The sequence below is a fragment of the Acipenser ruthenus genome, chromosome 57 (genome assembly GCF_902713425.1).
Source record: "Acipenser ruthenus chromosome 57, fAciRut3.2 maternal haplotype, whole genome shotgun sequence".
NCBI classification, from domain to species: Eukaryota; Metazoa; Chordata; class Actinopteri; order Acipenseriformes; family Acipenseridae; genus Acipenser; species Acipenser ruthenus.
Genome location: NC_081245.1, coordinates 3,044,694 through 3,067,252, shown reverse-complemented (window position 1 = coordinate 3,067,252; position 22,559 = coordinate 3,044,694). Strand labels below are relative to the sequence as shown.

The window sequence follows — 22,559 nt, the reverse complement described above, 5'->3', positions numbered from 1 at the left end:
TGACGATGCTTAAGTTTAATAGCAAAATATAATGCACAAGGATTGAGAAGTGTTTGTTTCTGTCTTTCATGCAAACATAAGCAACACTCATGGGTGCTTTATGAACAACTTTTTTACATTATATTCAAAGAACAAAACAAATGAAAACAAAACACAGAAGAAATACACAGTTTACAGGTTTTACATAATCTATCAAATGCCCAGTTTCCAATAAATGGTTATATTATCTATACTGTTCAGAGATCAGTGCCAGAATAGGGAAATCCATTAAAAAAACAGTATCTTACCTTCTGTTGACTAAATACACATTTGCGCCTATTGAGATGCACATAAAGGAAATTATTATAATTTTGTTTTTACAAAACGATTTACGTAAAAGTATTCTGGTAAATTAAAACCTATAAATAATGTATTTACACTTTTGAGTTGTATGAAATAATATTGAAAAAAACCCTCTTTTAAAATCCTGTTCTATGTGTTCACAGGGATGTAAGGGGTAAAATGCATATCAGTAGCCGTCTACAGCGTTCTGTTTATTAATCTGCAAATACATACTTTGCAGTAATGGCATGACAAATTAAAATGGTTAAAGTAGCATAAAGAGATGACTGTTTAATGATTTCTCATTATGTGGCTTACAGTGGAGGTAATATCGACATCTTGTGTCTTTAGGACTAAATTACAGGTTAAAAAAACAAGTCACTGGGGCTCCCGAGTGGCGCATCCAGTAAAGGCGCTCCGCGTGGACTGCATGATGCGCCCTATAGACTGGACGTCGCCGGTTTGAGTCCAGGCTATTCCACTGCTGACTGTGGACGGGAGCTCCCAGGGGGCGGCGCACAATTGACCGAGCCCCACCCGGGGGGGGGCTCTTAGGTCAGCCAGGGTGTCCTCAGCTCACCGCACACCAGTGACCCCTGTAGTCTGGCCCTGTAGTCTAATCTGCCTGTAAGCTGCCCAGAGCTGCATTATCCTCCGACGCTGTAGCTCTGAGGTGGCTGCATGGAGAGTCTGTGTGAAAAAAAAGCGGTCGGCTAACGGCACACTTCGGAGGACGCGTGTGTTCGTCTTCGCCACTCGCGTCAGCGCGGGGTGGTAGTGGTGAGCTGAGCCTAAAAATAATTGGCTATTCCAAACGGGAGAAAATGATCAAAAAACAATTGCCGACTACTAAATTATAAAAACGTCATTTAAAACACAGGGCCCTACTTATCGCAATGCATGACACATGTCTGTATGCTGCAGGTATAGCTTCCTGCTGATGTCTTTCTGCAAATCTTGCTATTCCATGAACTCCCAGGACTGTGCTGATAGGCACGTCGGTCAATGCAGCCGCTGCACTGAGGAATAAGCCGGTTACAGGGACACCTGCTGCTTTTCCATGATTGCTGCAGTATATTCACACACTGATCTCACATCATATACAGTGCGTATAGAAAGTCTACACCCCCTTGAACTTTTTTCACATTTTGTTGTGTCAGTGCCTCAGAGTTTCATGCATTTAAATGAGGATTTTTTTCCACTTATCTACACACCATACTCCACACTGTTAAGGGGGAAAAAGGTTTATTGAGAAAAAAATTATATATTAAAAATACAAAACTGAAAGATCATAATTGGATAAGTCACCCCCCTGAGTTAATACTTGGTGGAAGCACCTTTGGCAACAATTACAGCTGTGAGTGCTGGGATAGGTCTCTACCAACTTTGCACACCTAGATTTGGCAATATTTGACCATTCTTTACAAAACTGTTCAAGCTCTGTCAAGTTCCTTGGGGAGCGTTGATGGACAGCAATCTTCAAGTCATGCCACACATTTTCAATAGGATTTAGGTCGGGGCTCTGACTGGGTCACTCAAGGACATTTACCTTTTTGTTCCTTAGCCACTCCAGTGTAGCTTTGGCTGTGTGCTTTGGGTCGTTGTCATGCTGAAAGGTGAACTTCCGTCCTAGTTTCAGCTTTCCTGCAGAGGGCAGCAGGTTTTCCTCAAGGACTTCTCTGTACTTTGCTCCATTCATTTTCCCTTCTATCCTGACAAGTGCCCCAGTCCCTGCCGATGAGAAACATCTCCATAACATGATGCTGCCACCACCATGCTTCACAGTAGGGATGGTGTTCTTTGGGTGATGCGCTGTGTTGGGTTTGCTCCAAACATAACGCTTTGCATTTAGGCCAAAAAGTTCCATTTTTGTTTCGTCAGACCACAAAACTTTTTGCCACATGGCAACAGAATCTCCCGAGTGTTTTTTTGCATACTTCAAACGGGATTCAAGGTGGGCTTTCTTGGTAATGTCTTCCTTCTTGCCACCCTACCATACAGGCCAGATTTGTGGAGTGCTTTGGATATTGTTGTCACATGCACACTTTGACCAGTCTTGGCCATAAAAGCCTGTAGCTCTTGCAAAGTTGCCTTTGGCCTCTTGGTAGCCTCTCTGATCAGTCTCCTTCTTGCTCGGTCATCCAGTTTGGAGGGACGGCCTGATCTAGGCAGGGTCTTGGTGGTGCCATACACCTTCCACTTCTTAATAATCGTCTTGACCGTGCTCCAAGGGATATTCAAGGCCTTTGATATGTTTTTATACCCATCCCGATCTGTGCCTTTCAACAACTTTGTCCCTTGTTGCTCATGGTTGAGTCTTTGCTTTGAAATGCACTACCAGCAGAGGGAACCAAAAGAAACTGCTGAATTTATCCTGAAATCATGTGAATCACTACAATTTAATACAGGTGGAGGCCACTTAACTTGGTGTGTAATTTTGAGGACGATTGGTTACACCTGAGCTAATTCAGGATTGCTATTACAAAGGGGGTGGACACTTACCCAACCATGCTATTTCAGTTTTTATTTTTAATTAATTTTCTACAAATTTCTAGAATATTTTTTTCACTTGGAAGTTGTGGGGTAGGATGTGTAGATAAATGAAAAAAAAAACTATTCTAATGCATTTTAATTCCAGGATATAAGGCAACAAAAGGTGAACATTTTGAAAGGGGGTGTAGACTTTCTATAGGCACTGTAGGTGCTTTAGATCTATAATAATTTGCATACATAGCAGACCAGGAATTTTCAGATTTGACCTTTTTCTAAACTTTTTAATTCATTTATTTTAACAGTTATCTGCAATTGAAACTTACAGAGATACACATGGGTCTGTGCTGGTATTCTGACAGAGATACACATGGGTCTGTGCTGGTATTCTGACAGAGATACACATGGGTCTGTGCTGGTATTCTGACAGAGATACACATGGGTCTGTTTTGGTATTCTGGTGTGATTGAGGTTTTCATTCTGTAAACTGAATAGTTTTTTTAAGTGTCCAAACGGACTAAATCTCTGTGAACTCGACGGTGTCTCTTTAGTTTATTTGACTCTACAAATCTCTTCCCACAGTCAGTACACTCAAAGGGTTTCTCTCCTGTGTGGATTCTGAGGTGTATTCTAAGGTTGCTTCTCCAACTGAAACTCTTCCCACATTGAGGACACTGATATGGTTTCTCTCCAGTGTGAATTCGCTGGTGTAGTTTTAAGTCTTTTGAACCTCTGAATCTCTTCCCACAATCAGTACAGTGAAATGGTTTCTCTCCTGTGTGAATTAGCTGGTGTGATTGAAGGTTACATTTCTGAATAAAACTCTTCCCACACTCAGTACACAGATAGGGTTTCTCTCCTGTGTGAATACGCTGGTGAGTTATAAGCCCACCTACCCATCTGAAGCTTTTTCCACATTCAGTACAGTGATGGGGCGTCTGTTCTTTATGAATCTGTTGGTGTGCTTTAAGGTTTCCCAGGTCACTAAAATTGGTGCCACATTCAGTACAGTGATAGAAGATCTGCTCTGAAGGAATCTGCTGGGGAGTTTGTCTGGGAATGAAGTTGCCCTGGGTTGCAGAATTGTTAACACCCTCAGGATGTGGAGTCACTATGTAACCCAGAGTAAGTGATCGGCTCTCTGTTCTCAGTTTCTTCACATATTCATTTGGGGGTGACGACTCTCTGTGTTTCTTGTACTGCATTTTTCCCTGGGGTTCAGGAGTGGAGTTGTGTCTTCCTATATCTGCTTTAGAAGCAGAGGAAAGAGAAACAAAGGTTACTGTACAGCATTAAATCACATTCACTTTCTTGCACAGCTTCACCTCACAACCATCACTGATAATGAGAACATTAAAAGGCAAGTTTGTCAGACTATACACAGACAGAATTAGATCTACTCAAAAACTTTAAAACAATCTTGTTGATTATCATATTGTCTAAGTGGCTGTACAATCCTTCACAAAACAATTGCAATTGTATATAACTGCATTTTTGACATTCTGCTTACATGTTGTGCTGCTAGTGCATGGCATTGCTCCTTCCTCCTTTCCATCTTCAGGGGTGTGACGTTTCCTCTGAATGGACCCCAGCACAGTGCCCTCTTCTCCAACACTAGAACAAGTGTCTTCAGAGACAGACTGATTGGGTTTCATGCAGACCAATTCAGGTGGACAATAAACACAATGGCTAGATCCCAGCTGAACTACATTGTCCTCCAGTTTATTTTCTTTAGAAACTTTCCCTGTAATGGGGACAGGTTCCAGTTCAGGTGCCTCCTCTTTAATGTGGACAAGTTCAAATTCATAGGCCTCGTCTTTAATGTGGACAGGCTCCAGTTCAGTTGCCTCCTCTTTAATGTGGACAGACTCAAGTCTTGGGGCTTCTTTACCTTCCAAAGACGTCTGCTGTGTAACCTGCATTAAACTTGCACACTGTTCATGATCAAAGATCCCCTCTTGTGTGTAAACAGCGTCTAGCCCCTCATCTGCTTCAATGAAAGTCTGTCTCTCTGTATTATCTGTGGAAACAAAACGATGAAAGCTTTTAATTCTCACTACACAGATAAATACACATGTGTAATTCAAAGAGGGCCAAATTCTGTGGCGTTTAGAATTATATGAAAAAATAAATCATGGATATTCATCCCATAGAGCAGTGGTTTTCAAACTTTTTAGGCCCCATAGCCCTTTCCAAAAAACCTAGTCTACCGCGTACCCCCATCTGAGATAGGGTCATAATATACCTATGAAACCAGAAAGAAAATTGTATTTTCTAATTACTAGGCTTCAGTACTTATTGATGTTAACTGAAAATAATTTTAAAAAATGCTTACCTACCAATGTGATGGACGTGCCTGCTTTTTATCACAGATTTCAGTAAAACTGCACCCTGATCAGTAAACAATGCAGCCCATCCACAAGGGTATGTTATTCTGTATTTAAAAATGAACGAATAGGACTTCAAGTTACAAAAAAATTAAGCGGGTCAATAAAAAAATAAACAAGCCTTGATTTGCTGGCTCAGAGGGAAAGAGGAGGGGCTAGAGTTCAGCCAATCACTGTTCATGGAAAACTGCTGTTAAACTAATTAAATCAAATCAAATTAAAACTAAAAATGCATGTAAAATTATTTGAAAATCCAGACCAGTAAGTACGGCAAAACAAGTCCAAAGACAGGTTAATGCTTTTGAAACACAAAACTAGGGTTCTAATTTAAAACAAAATCTGAAAGAAATTCTCAACAAAAGTCACGCATTTCTTCCAACAAATGCAAAAGTGTAGAGAGAAAACAGACGGGGCATTTTGCATAAAAACAATTAAACATTTACAAATACAGGCATTTAAAAAAAAAATCAGGTAGCATGCGGAACTGTGTGAATATTGAATAACACATTTAATATGTGTGTTTTTTCTTTATTAGTAGAAAGGTGACATTTACATTATGCAATCAAAAACGACTTTTAGCAAAATGCTTCCATGTTAGTGTTTAGTGCATGTGAATCAGCTGCCAGACAGCTTGTTGATGGGCACTCGCTGTATGATATGAACACACTCAATAGGACTGGAGAAGGGAATCCAATTCCAGTCACTTCTCAATCCCAGGAGTTAGGGATTGATTTTTTTTTTTTTTAATCCTGCAATTCCATTTTTGTAATAATAATACCATGCTTTTGCTTTTATTAGCCTAATAATTAGAGGTGTACATTGGCTAATGCAATCACTCGACAAAGGAGTTCTTCAACGAATTAGTCATAGTGAAAAAACACATGAAGCACTGCGAGTAAAGATAACACAGTCGTGTCGCTCCAGCTCCAGCGCAGTGATTTCATTGTCTAAGTAGGGCGGCACAGCTGCCTGCTCAACTCAATAATACTGTTATTTAAAAACACAAACTTAGATAAAACACACTGAACTGATTAAACTACAAACACTGAACATTTAAAATCCAGAAAGTAAACATACATAGTAAATACTACACATTTTTAAAAGCAGCAACATCATACAATGATTTTTTTTCTTCTTTTTAGCCTACAGACTGCAGAACCACTGCCCTGCTGTTTAAATATGTAATTTAGTCACGTGTGTGCAATGCTCACTCACTGTCAGCAGCCGGTTGGGTGTTTATAGTTAACCTCGCCCAACAGAAAGGAAACGTACACCAGTACGGCTGTGCTTTCATTTGAAAGGTGATTCAACATTGTTAATTCGATTGCTAAGTCGCAAAGTACTACAATGTGGTAAAGAAATTAAAAAAAATAATCTGTTGTCTGCCATTACAGGATTTTGCTCGCGTACCCCTTGAGGAGCGCTCGGGCACCCCCAGGGGTACGCATACCCCAGTTTGAAAAACGCTACCATAGAGAGACATATTACCTTGAATGTATTTTTTAAAACAGTATTATATATTACTCTAAATCACTGTGCATAAATATTTTGTTTTTGATTAGCAGCTCAAAAGTTAGTATAGTACTCTTTCAAAAATGATCATGCACCTGTACGATGCATGATTTTAATTAAGCAGATTTCCACTCTGATATTAGGGCGGGTAAAGCAGGCGTCTACTGATTCTACTATGGTGAGCTCTGCTTAGTCCCTCCAGGATTCCGCAATTGTGGAAAAAATCACGGAAATTTGCGCTCTCTCGTGGGATTTTTCAATTTTGCAAAAAACGAAAACAGAAACATTTGCTCCCTACTATCACTGTACATGTCACTAGCGTGCATACATGCTATCTGTATAATGAGAAGTGTGGCGGGGTTTCAGTGCAAGCTTTAGTTCAGCCATCGTGAGATTCCTGAGGCCATCAGTGAACTCCGGAAACAAATCTACATTAGCACCGAATAGAATGGCAAAAGATAGGGCACACATGCAAAATGCAAGTCCAGTACTTCCAGTAACTCACCGTCATAGCTTCTGTTAAAACAGCAGAAGACCGTGACAACGACCATGGATAGACAAACAGCGGCTACTGAAGAACAAGGTAAGATTATTATTATTATTATTATTATTATACAAAAGGATTTCATAGTTTAGTCGCAAGTTCAAAGTGAAGCGTTGTTCTGTTACTCCTATGTGAAAGGTCAGAGAAAATCTATTAGGACCTTGCTTGTACTCCCTATGTTGCAGGTCCTGAAAGATATCATTCAAATTATATATGGAAATGCACACATTCTTTGTACATGGTGTAGTAACATGAATGCTCAAAAAGGAAGGGGGCGGCAAACTATATTAGATATTATCCGATTACTTGGGATGACTTAACATTTTTGTGAAAATCCTCTTTTTTAAATCGTTACTTTCTGTTTGTTTTGTGGTATGTGATGGTAGCACTTTCACATTGTGGTCTTGGTCAAAGAAACACAAATGCTAGTTTATCAGCCAGTCAGTGTTGACTGTCACTGTTTCCAAGCGCTTGTCACAGATTCCAAACTATTTCTATGTGCTGTCTTTATGTGGATAAAAATACAACATTTTGGTGAACAACACGTTTTAAAAATACCCTGTTACATTTGTACAAGATGTTACAAGCCTCGTACACATTTGTAAAACAGTGCATTTGTAAAATGTACCGATGCGAATTTGAATCCCAGTGCACAACTACAATCTTATTCTGCAAGGCAAATGTTATTATTACTAATGTGATTAAATATAGTCGTATGGTTTTGGCCATACCTGTATTTAATTTATTTTAAAAAATTGTTATGTTTTATGTATATTTAAAAAAAAATGGCATCCAATAGTTAGTGCTATAAGAGTTTTAAAAAAGTGAATGATCTTTGCTTTACTGTATGTGTTTTTTTCCTTCTTTGATTTCCATAAAATATGGCAAATATGTTTGTTCTGTTTTTTTTTCAGATTTCAGTAATGTGATTTAATAAAAAATGAATTTAACTAACTGCGACTTAATTTTTCTTATTTATTTATACTCATTAACACTGTTTTTCATTTAAGTCATTGCCGCAGAATTTTGCAGAAAACACTCTTTTCTCGTTGCAGATTTTAGGAAATTTTACCACAGATTTCCGTGGGGACTATCTGCAGAGAGCGTTCTGCGTTTCTCGTGAACGTTGCAGTTTTCAGCTCGTGGTATAACTGAATACTAATCAGTGAAGCACAACCTAAAAGTATATCTGACGAACATTAATAATAAACACTAATATGTTTATGTTTTTTTGTTTTATTTTACTAACAATAGCAGTTGGCTGAATTTGTTCATGGTATTTGATAAGAGTACATCCAGATTACCCAGCATATTGTTTCACGAGTACATTTCTTACTTTCAAAAGAAAAATGAAGGAAGAGTCTACAGAAAGTGCAAAACAATAGTTACACTGAGTTCCCTTTGGATCATTTTTGTGTTGGCTTTAAACATTGTTCATTATTATAGTTTCACCTGTGAGGTTAATTGTGACAGAGACAAAGTGAGTCTTGGTGATACATCTCCCTCCCGACCTGTGAGGGCGCTGTGTAAAGGGAACAGAGTACCCTGGACTAGATGGCCAGACAATACATTCCCAGGGTTAGGTGGAAGTTGGTCATCTAGAAAGGGGGTGGAGCTCCGGTACACTAAATCATCGACCTGGAAGGGAAACGACGTGGCAGCCGCGGATTGGACGCGTTAACCAAGGGGTCATGATAGAGGGTACAAAAGGGAATGGAGCGATGTGATCTGTTCCTTTTGCTATGGTCAATGCTAGACCGAAAGGAGAACTGTATTGTGAACCGTGAGTGTATTGTTCGTTTTGTTTGTCGTGTCTAAATTGTAATTGTTTGTTATTTAGATGGCTAACACGATCCGGAGCTGCCACCAAAGGCCAGCACTAAACCCGGATCAACATCACAGCACTTTGTATCACTAAAGAACTGTCTTTTCACTACGAGCACTAGAGCACGCACTGTGGACTTGTGTTTGTGTCTGTGTTACGTGTGGGTGAAAAAGAAAAAAGCCTGTTAACTTATTATTTAGTTATTATTTACTGCTGTTTCGCCATCAGGCAATTGGATTACAAAATAAAACACCACTGCACCTGGATTATCATTGTCTGTCTGTTTATTGATCACCTGCACACTGTTAACCACTTTGCCACTCGTGCTGTCAGATAAAAGGGGATGGATCACGAATTACTTTTAGAGCTGCTGGAGGCGCTGGACAACAGACGGGAGGCAGAGGAAAGACGGAGAGAGGAGCGATTACACGGCACTGATCGAGAGGGTCGGGCTGGCGATACCGCCCCCTGCACCAGCAGGACCCGTGATGACAGCCCAAAAGCTAGGGCGCAAAAGACTGCGGCGGAGGATGACCCAGAGGCCGGCAACCACTGCGTCATGGACCAAGGAATTCTGGGCAAGTCAGCTGGGACCCTGCCTGTTCAGGGAGGCTCAGGCAGCCTACCAGGCCATGACGGAGGACAAAGCAGCCCACTGTGACCTAGTAAAGCAAGCCATTCTGCGCCAACTGAACATCACAGGAGAAACACACCGTGGAAGGCTCCGGGACTACAAAAGGTCCCCGGATACACGCCCCAGGGTTGTCGCACAGAAGCTGTGCAATCACATGGTGCACTGGCTCAACCCCACCCAGAAAACAAGCTTGGAGATGGGCAAGGCAATTGTGGTTGAGCAGTTTTGCCACGATACAAAAGCATGGATACGGCACCACAACCCCGACACCCTGGAAGAGGCAGTGAAACTCGCCGAGGACTTCGAAGACTCCCTGGTTTCCGCCCAGGTCGGCCTACTCACTGCTCCAGCACAACGGAGCAGCCGAGCACCACCTCCTCTCTCCGCTCCACCATCACCGGGACCGGGTCCGAGACCTCCTAGACTGCCGACCCCATTAAAGGTTACGTGCATATTACAGGCCTGTTTAAAAATACAGACCCAGCGCTTTCCAATGATGTTTTCAGTGTGTGTATATATAAGGTACTCCTGCCCAGAGATATGATCACCATAAGGTAAGCCTCTCATCATGTGACAAAGTTCACAATTTAGGTTTTGTTTTCAGTTGATTGCTCTCTCATTGTAGGAGCTAGAGAGAAAGAGGCGGTATCACTGGAAACCTTAGAATCTCAGCTTTCAAGCATTCAAAATTCTAAAAGGTATAGACAATGCTGACCCAGGGAACTTTTTCGATCTAAAAAAAGAAACAAGGACCAGGGGTCACAAATGGAGAGTAGATAAAGGGGCATTCAGAACAGAAAATAGGAGGCACTTTTTTACACAGAGAATTGTGAGGGTCTGGAACCAACTCCCCAGTAATGTTGTTGAAGCTGACACCCTGGGATCCTTCAAGAAGCTGCTTGATGAGATTCTGGGATCAATAAGCTCCTAACAACCAAACGAGCAAGATGGGCCGAATGGCCTCCTCTCATTTGTAAACTTTCTTATGTTCTTAATTTGCATTCACTGGATAACGTACCAGTTTGCTATCTTTGCCCACTCTTTTCGTATCAAAATGTGTTTTGTGCCAGGATAAATACACAAAAAAATGTAACATTCCCACTCGTGGATCATTTAAATTAGCAGTTTTTAGCAGTTTTTAGCAGTTTGAAGCGACAGACAAGCAAACCAAGTGTGAGAAGGAGAGAGCGGTTTGGGAGAGGGGAGGAGAGAATGGGCTCGCCCCAGGTTCAGCTGCCGGAGCGGGGCTGAAGCAAAGCTGAAGCGTCTCGTCTCCCGGAGAAAGCCACAGCTCCTCTCGCAGCAAAAAAAGTAAATACATTAGGAAAGATAACCACGTAATAGACTTGATATTTATTTAGTTATAAAATGAATGCTAACGTGCCAGTGCAGATTTTCTCCATTTCAGATAATGTATCAAAATGGAGCCAGAAACGGAAGTTAGACTGAGCAGCTGTTTACAGTTTGAACAACACCTGTACTGTATTTACTGTAGAAATATTGCATGAATCACTAGTATAGGGAATTGGAGCACATGCTGCAGGATCTTTATATCTGTGGTGCGTTATAACCGAAAGCCTTATAGCGAGGGAGCACTGTGGTATTACTAGAGCTGGCAGTATTGATCGATGCACAAAAATATATATATAAACATTAAACCACATGCACTTTCATTTTATAAGGACGTATTTAAATGATGTATACCTGTAATACGTTCCCACCCCCCACACACACATTTTCAGTACTTTTCTGCAATAGAAATTTTTAAAAATCCATGATAAAAAAATATTTTATTAAATTAATGATTAGTTCTATTTTTGCAGTCTGTGACATTTTATTTAATCGACTCAGCACGTTCTTTATGCGTGACGTCTCTCAGCTCGGCTCGCCTTTCTCTAGTGTAAATGCAACTCCAGCTACCCGAGCTGTACCAGGCTGGCTCGACTCAGCACCGGCTCAGCTCGGGTGTGCAGGTGGAAAAGCGGTAGCGATCTTCAGCATCGTCAAATATATGCCATGCAAGTAATAGTGTGTATTTAATTATATATTTTTTAATAAAGAAGTGACCAAGAATCGTAACATTAATACAACTTTACCTTTAACTCTGATGAATAATCCCTGGTTCTCGTTCCTCTGAAAGTCTTGTTCATTGCAGTCGGGGTTCATGTTTCTGAGAGGTTGTTTAATGTCTGCATCTGCAGCGTTCATGCATTCCCGCACTGCTTTCAACTCGCTCTCTGATATTTCCAATCTCAGCTTCAGACTTTCATTCTCTTTCTCCTTTCCAGCCATTTCCATTCGGAATTCAGTGAATTTGCCGCCGACAACTTTTGTGATTTGGCACAAGACGGTGTCTACAGCCGCTTTCACTGCGTGCTCGATGGTAGAGGCGAGCTCGTCTTGAAAGAACGACACGGAGACGCTGACGTCCATCTTCACTGACTGTTAGCTTGAGATATTTTCTCCTTATTCGGGATTTTATTATTAATAATATAGGGAGACTCGCTTTTTATTCAATCAGCACTTGATTTAGGTAGCAAGCAGCATCGACAGAGCGAATTACTGTAACAATACAATCCGTACACAGCGTTCTGGAGCCATAAGAAAAAAATAATAAACTCCAAAACTCGTACTTTCAGTAAACTACTGTGCAAGCTGTGATACCGTATCTGCTTCGATTGCTTAGCAAACAAATCATGCGGACAAATTCAACTTCTCTGTAGCTAAACAACACCCACACACACTGTAAACAACCCAGCACACACTTCCTCTTCCTGCTGTCATGGAGACGTCACGATAACAGATTGGCGCCCCCTGCTGAAAACCTCCGGAAGAAACCTGCCGGTAATTATTCCTTGTCTGCTCTGTGCGAGTACGAGAAATATTTAATAAAAGCAATAAATGTTATTTATTTTGTGATACGAAGGTGTGCGTCTGGAAATAAACTGCTTCGTGTAGGAAGGGCATTTAAATATCTTCATTAATGTACAATGCATCCTCAGACCAGTATAATAATAATAATAATAATAATAATAATAATAATAATTATTATTATGTTTTTTTAAATAACATTTATTAGAGGACATGACTGCAGTCTTTCAAAACTTGGTATAGTTAACCCTAACCAATACTTAAAGCACAGTGTGACCACAGGACAGTAGCAAATGATGCGGAGACAGAGTAAGGACAGGGGGAAGGAGACGCGTCTTCACACAGAGTGGTGAGGGGATGGAATGGGCTGTCATCCTTTAAGACCTGACTTGACAAAGTTCCAAGATCAGTCAGCTTCTGGAGCTGGATGAGCACAGATGGGCTGAATGGCCTCCTCTCGTTGGTAAATGGTCTCATGTTCTTAACATCTCTTTCTTGTCCCCTGAATGTTCTGTCATGTTTACACTTATTCTGAATGGCTCTTCCTGCAGTTGCTCAGACTGTTGGTGTGTTTGTGCTCAGAGCTGCTCTTCAGTCCCAGTTTCCTGCCACACACAGCAAGGTACAGTAATCTAGATCAGCCAAAGAGTGGAGAGAATTGTTCACCTGGGTCAGCTTGACGTTAAAAGTGTCGCAACATTGCTGGAAAAAGAGAACCATACAACTCATTGTATGTGTTTTGATGCAGTTTCATGGTAAGTGTTTCTTATGGTTTGTGAGTATACTATGATTTATAAAAATAAAAAATAAATAGTAATTTATAGTTCATAGTTAGCGTTCCGTTTGATTTAGGCTAGTAGGTACCTGGGGGGCAAAACATTCACGCTACCGAAACATGTGAACGGCTTTTCTGGTGATCGCTTTATTTTTCAGTTGTTTTTTCTCCCGATTTAAAAAGCCTGTCATATGAAACGTTCCCTCTGCACCCACTGCCACTGAGTACGCTATTGATTGGTCAACAGTGATATGCCTACTAGCATTAATTCCAATGGAATTGATGTAGCTACATATAAGGTTTAAACTGCTGTATGCGGAGACAATCATTAGACCACTTTGGGAGTAAAACTGATGAGGGGGTCCGGGTTGAGAACGCACAAAACATTTAGTAAATGTGTCTCTGGTGACAGAAACTGTTTTAATGCTGTTGGAAAACTGATGCAGACCTAACCTAATACTACTGCCTTAAATTTAAATCAAAGTTCAACCACACGAATGCAACACACCCACTGTATCAATCAAATGCAGAAGTTACAGTACCTATACAAATGCATAACGTTCAGAATCAATCTGGAGAGCAAAGCTGTTTGTTCAGCTGCAAACCTCTATCATCTGAAATGTCCATTACTCTTTGTTTTGCACTTTATTCGACAGCAGGACACTTCTGCATACCCACGCCTAGCTGACCGCTGGCGCATGGATCCCAATGTGACTCGATTGGCAGGGAAATCAGTATACCACGCACAGAGCGTCTGCTAAGAAATAATAATAATAATAATAATAATACAAGACTTTATTTAGCACACAAAACAATATCATTAACACCCACAACCAATATACCATTCCCCGGGCTGATCAGCACCCCCGCATTACAATCCACACAGTGTCACACACTAAAGATCCCTCCCATCAACAAATACCTAAAACCATAATTATCCCCTTGCTAACACCATGCAACAAATACTTTGTTATTTCACATCTAATTGGTTAAATAGCTAAAATTATGTGTGCTCACATTATATAAATAAATATGTTCTAAAGTACATAACTAGAATGAATAATCACTATAACCAGGCAGATTAAAATAGCAATATTTAACTCAGTTTCCAGAAGTGGATCACACCAAGATATCCCCCACCCTCTCCAAGCCTAGCCTTATAAAGTGCAATGTCCAGCTCAGCTGATCCGTGTCACTCTGAATTGCTTTCCGATCCAGGCTTAACTCTCCCGGCTCCTCTACAGTCCCGCACAATTCCACTTTCTCCTCCTCACAGCCCTATCACGGCTGGTTTTGTTGTGCCTCCTGTAGTATTCGACGGCTCCTCCTCTCGCATTGCAGCCTGTCCCGGCTAATCCAGCTCTACAGCCCTCAATGCAGGTAGATACGGCCAGTTCAATTCCTCTAATACATTGTGTACATGCTGCACCTCTATTTGGCTAAAGCCTCAGTTAATGTCCCTTTCCAGTAGGCCACTGATACTTAACTTAGGAAGCATTTAGCCCAATGTTGAGGTGCCGTCCCTCTCTTGTAGGGCTGGTCTACTCCCCTGTCTTCTTGTCAGCTCACACGAGGAGCTTATGGTCGTCCCCATCTTTCTCTTCTTGCAGCAGCGTCGGCTCCCCCACGCTGCTCTCTCCAGGCCTCTGGTCAGCTTTTCCCTGCCTTTCCTAACGGTCTCAGTCTCTCGGTCCCCGTCTTTCTCTCGCTGGCTGACTGGCTGGCTGACTCCAGGCCATCCACTCCAAGCTCTCCGTGGCGCCGGTTTGGTTTCTCTGCATGGATCTCTGTTCTGTGCTGGTTCTCTTCTCTGATTCTCCTTCTAATTCTTCCCTTTCGCCTTCCAATCAGCTCGTCTTTATAGATTAGTAAATAGATATTTACTAATTCATAAATTAGTCCAGTAGAGTACCTCAGATGCACTTCACCTGGGGAGGTGACCCAGTATGAACCCTGGGAAATACAACGCTAAATCCCCACCTGGCTATTTCCAAATTCTACACTCTGAAACTGGAAATTTCTATACTTTGACCTACACTATGAGCTGGGTCTAGGGAAAGGCCTGAACAGATGGAACTCAGAACCTTTCTATGTAAAGAACGCCTTGCCCCACATGTTTCGTATACAACAGATCTCTTAGGAAAAATAGTTAAAGGTTTGGGGCAATGTGATTTACATACTTTCATTAACTACTGAAACGATGTCAACCACAGCTATAAGTACTGGTTCATCACAGCTGTCATTACGCTTTGACCCCAATTTCATATTCTCTACATAGTGACAACAAACATCTATTAGGAAGAATAGTTGAATATTTGGGGCAATGTTATTTGCATACTTTTAAATTCACCAATTGTATGTAGTGGTTCATAAGGCTGTCATTTACATTTGAAGAACGCTTTGCCCCAGCATACTGCCAATTGTATAATACAGTGTGGTGTTATGTTTAGTGTCACATTACAGCAGTGGTTCCGAACTGCAATCACTTTGAGAACTGTCGCAATGGTTATCGTAAACAGACAGCAACGGTTTTACGGCAGTCATCAATGAGCGAACACACACAGGGGATCATAAATGGAGATTAGATAAAGGGGCATTCAGAACAGAAGATAGGAGGCACTTTTTTACACAGAGAATTGTGAGGGTCTGGAACCAACTCCCCGGTAATGTTGTTGAAGCTGACACCCTGGGATCCTTCAAGAAGCTGCTTGATGAGATTCTGGGATCAATAAGCTACTAACAACCAAACAAGTAAGATGTGCCAAACGGCCTCATCTCATTTGTAAACTTTCTTATGTTCTTCTCATGTTCTTATATTGGTCTGAGTGTTAAACACAATATAAATTCGGTCTTGAATTACTCAATCTCGTCCTCTGAGTATATTACATGTGGACTAAACAGTTAAGTGTTTTACACTGTTGAGGCAGACCAACTGTTCCACCTGTGGGTGTCTAGATAGAACATGTCAGTTAAGACTGATTTAGTGTAAAACCTTAACCTCAATTTCCCAAGTTTTGTGGGTTTGTGTTGCAAACTTAACGTAATCCTAACATAGTTTTTTGCAACGAGTCTACAACAATGAGACAGATCCTGAGTTAAACACGCAGCGAACTCCATATGTTTTAATAATGCACCAAAAACACAACGTAACATTGAAAGAGTACGTTGAAAAGCACTGAAATTGAAAAATTATCGCATTAAATTGACAAGGCAGCAATGCAAATTATTATTATTATTATTTTTATTATTATTATTATAATATCTGTGCTTTCTAAATAAACGCCCAGAGCTTATATAAACATGACACCTATTTCTATTAATTTGCCATGTTTGTAATTATGTAATTGATTGATGTTTGAATTGTTTGTATTCAAGGTATTTTTCTTCAGTTGCTTGTACTCTCTGATGAAGGCAAAGCTGATCGAAATGTCATAGAGTACTCTTTTTTTATGTAACAAAATAGTGTCCTTTACATCGTGTTGCACTTTTCTTCTGTTTGATATGTATTTCCAGCAGGCATTTATTATTATTATTATTATTATTATTATTATTATTATTATTATTATTATTATTGTTGTTGTTGTTTATAAATGCCTGCTGGAAATACAAATAACAGAAAAAAGGGGAACACTCACCATGTAAAGGATACAATTTTATTAATTGTTACATTAAAAAGAGAGAGTACTCTTGCCTCCTTTCCACTGCAGAACCGAGCCGTGCCAGGACCATACCGAGCCCTCACAGTGCCGTTAAAGAGAGCCTGGGTTGTTTTCCACTGCAGAGCCGAGCTACTGACATCACATGCAAAGAAAGACAGTTGTTATTAATTATTATTAATTAACTCAGTTTGCCTGAAGATGCACAAACAAATGGTGTTTAAAAATGAATAGACCATCGGCACAGCTATATCTTGTATCGCTATATTTTGTAAATATATTTAGGAAGGTCTTTATAATCCACACATTTTACTGATTATATCGACTTACTAAAGTAAAATTCATTCTGTTGAAAAGGTTTTAGAAATAGATTTGCAAAACATTTCCCGTTTAATGATAGTTGTTTTTTCTAGCTGTTTGTTTGGGTGCTAGGCCCGGCGTTATGGTCGGGCTTTAGGGGGCCTGGCCCCCCCAGTTTAGGTCCAGTGACCCCCCAGTTTCAGATTCGAAATTGATTCAGTACCGTCAGCTTCCAGTTCTAGCGGTAGATGACGCTGGAATATCTCGCCACCGACTGTGAATCAAATTTAAAATCAATCCGTGCAAGCGCTGTATTTTTAAGCGTAGTTCACTATTGGACAGTAAATACTAAACAAAGACACAATTGGTCCAAAGGAATTTTATTATCCACCAAAATCAGCCAAACAATGCATCGACGAAAGCAACCAATCCTGTACCTGCAACTGCCGAGAGCCAATCACAGACTGCCAGCTCGACTGGAGCACAGGCACAGCATCTTTCAAAAACAACAAAGCGAGAAGTGGACAGTTCAGTAATATTGCTCCATTCATATGTAGATTTAGGAGAGAAAGGCTTTGGTGAAGGTAGAAACATGGAGAGTTAGAAGGCATTTTAGAGTGATATTTAATGAGAGGTTGTATTGGTAGTTCAGACTCCATCGTACACGGACTGTTCAGTTATTGCTCCGTTCATTCCTTATGCAAATGTCCACATTATAAAAAGTGCTGTGCTGGTATTCTGACAGAGATACACATGGGTCTGTGCTGGTATTCTGACAGAGATACACATGGGTCTGTGCTGGTATTCTGACAGAGATACACATGGGTCTGTGCTGGTATTCTGACAGAGATACACATGGGTCTGTGCTGGTATTCTGGTGTGATTGAGGTGCTTTCATTCTGTAAACTGAATAGTTTTTTTTTTAAGTGTCCTAACGGACTAAATCTCTGTGAATTCGACGGTGTCTCTTTAGATTATTTGAGTCTACAAATCTCTTCCCACACTCAGTGCACTCAAAAGGTTTCTCTCCTGTGTGGATTCTGAGGTGTATTCTAAGGTTGCTTCTCCAACTGAAACTCTTCCCACATACAGGACACTGATAGGGTTTCTCTCCAGTGTGAATTCGCTGGTGTAGTTTTAAGTCCTTTGAACCTCTGAATCTCTTCCCACAATCAGCACAGTGAAACGGTTTATCTCCCGTGTGAATTAGCTGGTGTGTTTGAAGGCTACATTTCTTATTAAAACTCTTCCCACACTCAGTACACAGATAGGGTTTCTCTCCTGTGTGAATACGCTGATGAGTTGTAAGCCCACTTACCCATCTGAAGCTTTTTCCACATTCAGTACAGTGATGGGGTTTCTGTTCTTTGTGAATCTGTTGGTGTGCTTTCAGGTTTCCCAGGTCACTGAAATTGGTGCCACATTCAGTACAGTGATAGAAGATCTGCTCTGAAGGAATCTGCTGGGGAGTTTTTAGGGGAATGAAGTTGCCCTGGGTTGCAGAATTGTTAACAGCCTCAGGACGTGAAGTCACTATATAACCCAGACTAAGTGATCTGCTATCTTGTACAGAAAGATTTTGAACTGAGGACGTTCTCAGTTTCTTCACATATTCATCTGGGGGTGATGACTCTCTGTGTTTCTTGTACTGCATTTTTCCCTGGGGTTCAGGAGTGGAGTTGTGTCTTCCTATATCTGCTTTAGAAGCAGAGGAAAGAGAAACAAAGGTTACTGCACAGCATTAAATCACATTCACTTTCTTGTCTGTCAATTAACAATGAACATTAAAATACAACTTTGTCAGAGTATAAATCTACAGCATTAGATTTACTCAAACTTTAAACAATCTTGTTTATTATTAATTTTATTCATTTTTATTAATTTATTCTAATTGGAATAGAGGTAATTTAGAATAATGATAAACTCTTAATCCTTCACAAAACAATTGCAATTCTTATATAACTGCTTTTTTGACATTCTGCTTACATGTTGTGCTGCTAGTGCATGGCATTGCTCCTTCCTCCTTTCCATCTTCAGGGGTGTGATGTTTCCTCTGAACGGACCCCAGCACAGTGCCCTCTTCTCCAACACTAGAACAAGCGTCTTCAGAGACAGACTGATTGGGTTTCATGCAGACCAATTCAGGTGGACAATAAACACAATGGCTAGAGCCTAGCTTAACTATATTCTCGTCCAGTATATTGACTTTACTTTCTTTACAAATTTCCCCTGTGATGAAAATGGACTCCAGTTCAGGTGCCTCGTCTTTAATGTGGACGGGCTCCAGTTCAGGTGCCTCCTCTTTAATGTGGACAGGCTCCAGTTCAGGTGCCTCCTCTTTAATGTGGACAGGCTCAAGTCTTGGGGCTTCTTTACCTTCCAAAGACGTCTGCTCTGTATCCTGCATTAAACTTGCACACTGTTCATGATCAAAGATCCCCTCTTGTGTGTAAACAGCTTCTACCTTTGCCCCCTCATCTGCTTCAATGAAAGCCTGCCTTTCTTTATTATCTGTGGGAAAAAAAATGATACACGCTTTATACTCTCACTACACAGACAAATACAGAGTGTAATTCAAAGGGCCAAATTCTGTGGAGTTTAGAATTATATAAAACAAATCATGGATCTTCATCCCATAGATAGATGTATTCAGTTCCAATTTCAAGGGCACCCTAACAACTTGCTGTATATTGCAGATCATAATTTGTTCTGATTTATAAAATACATATCTTCTCCACATTTCTCATGAACTTTCAAGTTTTCATCTATATTATTATTATTATTATTATTATTATTATTATTATTTATTTCTTAGAAGACACCCTTATCCAGGGCGACTTACAATTGTTACAAGATATCACATTATACATTATTTCACATTATATTGTGATTATATTATATTATAACTGAATACTAATCAGTGAAGCACAATCTCTGGTAAACTTAAATAATAATCCAAATACTCATACTTTAATGTTATTATTGTTTTATTTTAATAACAGCATCCAGATTATACTGTGTGTTGTTTCACAAGTCACTAATTGATACATGTTTTACTTTCAAAAGAAAAACGAAGGAAGGGTCTACAGAAAGTGCAAAACAATAGTTCCCTTTGGATCATTTTTGTGTTGGCTTGAATCATTGTTCATTGTTACAGTTTTATCTGTGAGGTTAATGTTGTTGATGCTGTACACATTTTAAATGGTACACACAGTTATGCTAAGATGGTAAGTAAATGGTAACACAATACACATTTTCAGTGCAGATTTTGGATGATTTAGAAAAACCTTCCTGAACAGAAGAAAACAAATAAGCGTATTTCTGAAGAGATTCAGACTGTTTTCTTGAGTCTGTGCCCCCAGAGACTTAATCAAAACATCTTGAAACACAATTACTTGTTTGGTGTGAGTCTTTCATTCATCTAAACAAAGGATATCATTTAGAAAGTAGTACTGGTGCAGTGCTATTTTCGGGTACGCTGTAGAAGTGGTACTCAGCACACTGCGCTTGCTCGCACATGCTTAAATAACTTCCGCTAAGAAAGCAGGGAAGCGCCAATTCAAATCTGATACATTGTACTGTTTTCGGTCTTTTACGTCTTTTTTAATTAAATTTATTATATTCTTCCACCATTAAGAAAATAGCATGCGGATATTTATCACGTGCAATACACTGGGGTCTTGTACATTTTTTTTTACTGATGTAACTTTGCGGGGGACTTCTCATTTTCCCTTATTCGTCGTGGATTTTTCTTTTAAGAGAAATTGATTGTCTGTTTCCAGTTTAAGTTTGCATAAAACATATGTAATTAATAGTAAATGTACCTCTGTTTGACAATCACCCATCAGATCGCAATCGATTGACCTAGTACCAAAATCTAACAGCATACCACTTTGTGATATTACATGGGTCAAGTTTTGGTAACCGTACACTTTCTAAAACTACACCGGTCATGTACTCACCACAGAAATCTCCACAGTGCTATTGAACTTCAGGTACAATGGGAGTTTAACACATGCAAGTGATAGTGTATATTTAATAAATAACTAAAAGGTATATAAGAACCGTAACATTAATACAACTTACCTTGAACTCTGATGAATAATCCCTGGTTCTGATTCCTCTGAAAGTCTTGTTCATTGCAGTCGGGGTTCATGTTTCTGAGAGGTTGTTTAATGTCTGCATCTGCAGCGTTCATGCATTCCCGCACTGCTTTCAACTCGCTCTCTGATATTTCCAATCTCAGCTTCAGACTTTCATTCTCTTTCTCCTTTCCAGCCATTTCCATTCGGAATTCAGTGAATTTGCCGCCGACAACTTTTGTGATTTGGCACAAGACGGTGTCTACAGCCGCTTTCACTGCGTGCTCGATGGTAGAGGCGAGCTCGTCTTGAAAGAACGACACGGAGACGCTGACGTCCATCTTCACTGACTGTTAGCTTGAGACTGATATCCTTTCTGTATTCACGCTTTTATTATGAATAATATTGGGAGCCTCTCTTTGTTATTCAGTCAGCACTTGACTTAGCCAGCAAGTAGCACTAACACAGCGAATTACTGTAACAATACAATATCTGCTTTGCTTGCTCAGTAAACAAATCATGCAGATAAATTCAACTTCTCTATTGCTGCAGCTAAACAACCCCCCACAGTCCCACACACACACTGTAAACAACCCAGCACACACTTCCTCTTCCTGCTGTCATGGAGACGTCACGATAACAGATTGGCGCCCCCTGCTGAAAACCTCCGGAAGAAACCAGGGGTCACAAATGGAGATTAGATAAAGGGGCGGTCAGAACAGAAAATAGGAGGCACTTTTTTACACAGAGAATTGTGAGGGTCTGGAACCAACTCCCCAGTAATGTTGTTGAAGCTGACACCCTGGGATCCTTCAAGAAGCTGCTTGATGAGATTCTGGGATCAATAAGCTACTAACAACCAAACGAGCAAGATGGGCTGAATGGCCTCCTCTCGTTTGTAAACTTTCTTATGCTCTTATGTTCTTATATAAAATGCATCCTCAGACCATTATTATTATTTATTTATTCATTATTTATTTCTTAGCAGACGCCCTTATCCAGGGCGACATATAATCGTAAGCAAATACATTTCAAGTATTACAGTACAAGTAATAATACAATTAAGAGCAAGATAAATACAATGACTTTGGTTCAAGCAAGTACAAGTGTGACAAAATACGATTCGATAATACAGCAGATAAAAGTGTCAGTGATAGTTACA

At 40.2% G+C, this 22,559-nt stretch overlaps 2 protein-coding genes across 5 annotated transcripts; both read right to left on the bottom strand.

Moving 5' to 3' along the window:
• LOC117971035 (zinc finger and SCAN domain-containing protein 2-like) lies at positions 1-12,535 on the bottom strand. 3 transcript variants are annotated; one of them, XM_059017739.1, is made up of 3 exons: positions 11,810-12,535; positions 4,322-4,831; positions 1-4,060 (listed from the first exon to the last, which is right to left on the bottom strand). In XM_059017739.1, exons 1-3 carry the CDS (start codon positions 12,144-12,146, stop codon positions 3,312-3,314), a joined length of 1,596 nt encoding a protein of 531 aa, XP_058873722.1. In that variant the 5' UTR covers positions 12,147-12,535; the 3' UTR covers positions 1-3,311. The 3 variants fall into 3 exon arrangements, with proteins under 3 accessions (XP_058873722.1, XP_058873723.1, XP_058873724.1); XM_059017740.1 differs by having other exon boundaries at positions 1-4,057; XM_059017741.1 differs by having other exon boundaries at positions 4,322-4,822.
• A 5,144-nt stretch (positions 12,536-17,679) lies between these two features.
• Positions 17,680-22,059, bottom strand: LOC117407717 (zinc finger protein 235-like). 2 transcript variants are annotated; one of them, XM_034918967.2, is made up of 3 exons: positions 21,402-22,059; positions 19,302-19,826; positions 17,680-19,013 (listed from the first exon to the last, which is right to left on the bottom strand). In XM_034918967.2, the coding sequence occupies exons 1-3, from the start codon at positions 21,736-21,738 to the stop codon at positions 18,247-18,249; spliced, it is 1,629 nt and encodes a 542-aa protein (XP_034774858.2). In that variant the 5' UTR covers positions 21,739-22,059; the 3' UTR covers positions 17,680-18,246. The 2 variants fall into 2 exon arrangements, with proteins under 2 accessions (XP_034774858.2, XP_058873717.1); XM_059017734.1 differs by having other exon boundaries at positions 17,680-19,010.
• Between the last annotated feature and the right edge of the window lie 500 nt (positions 22,060-22,559).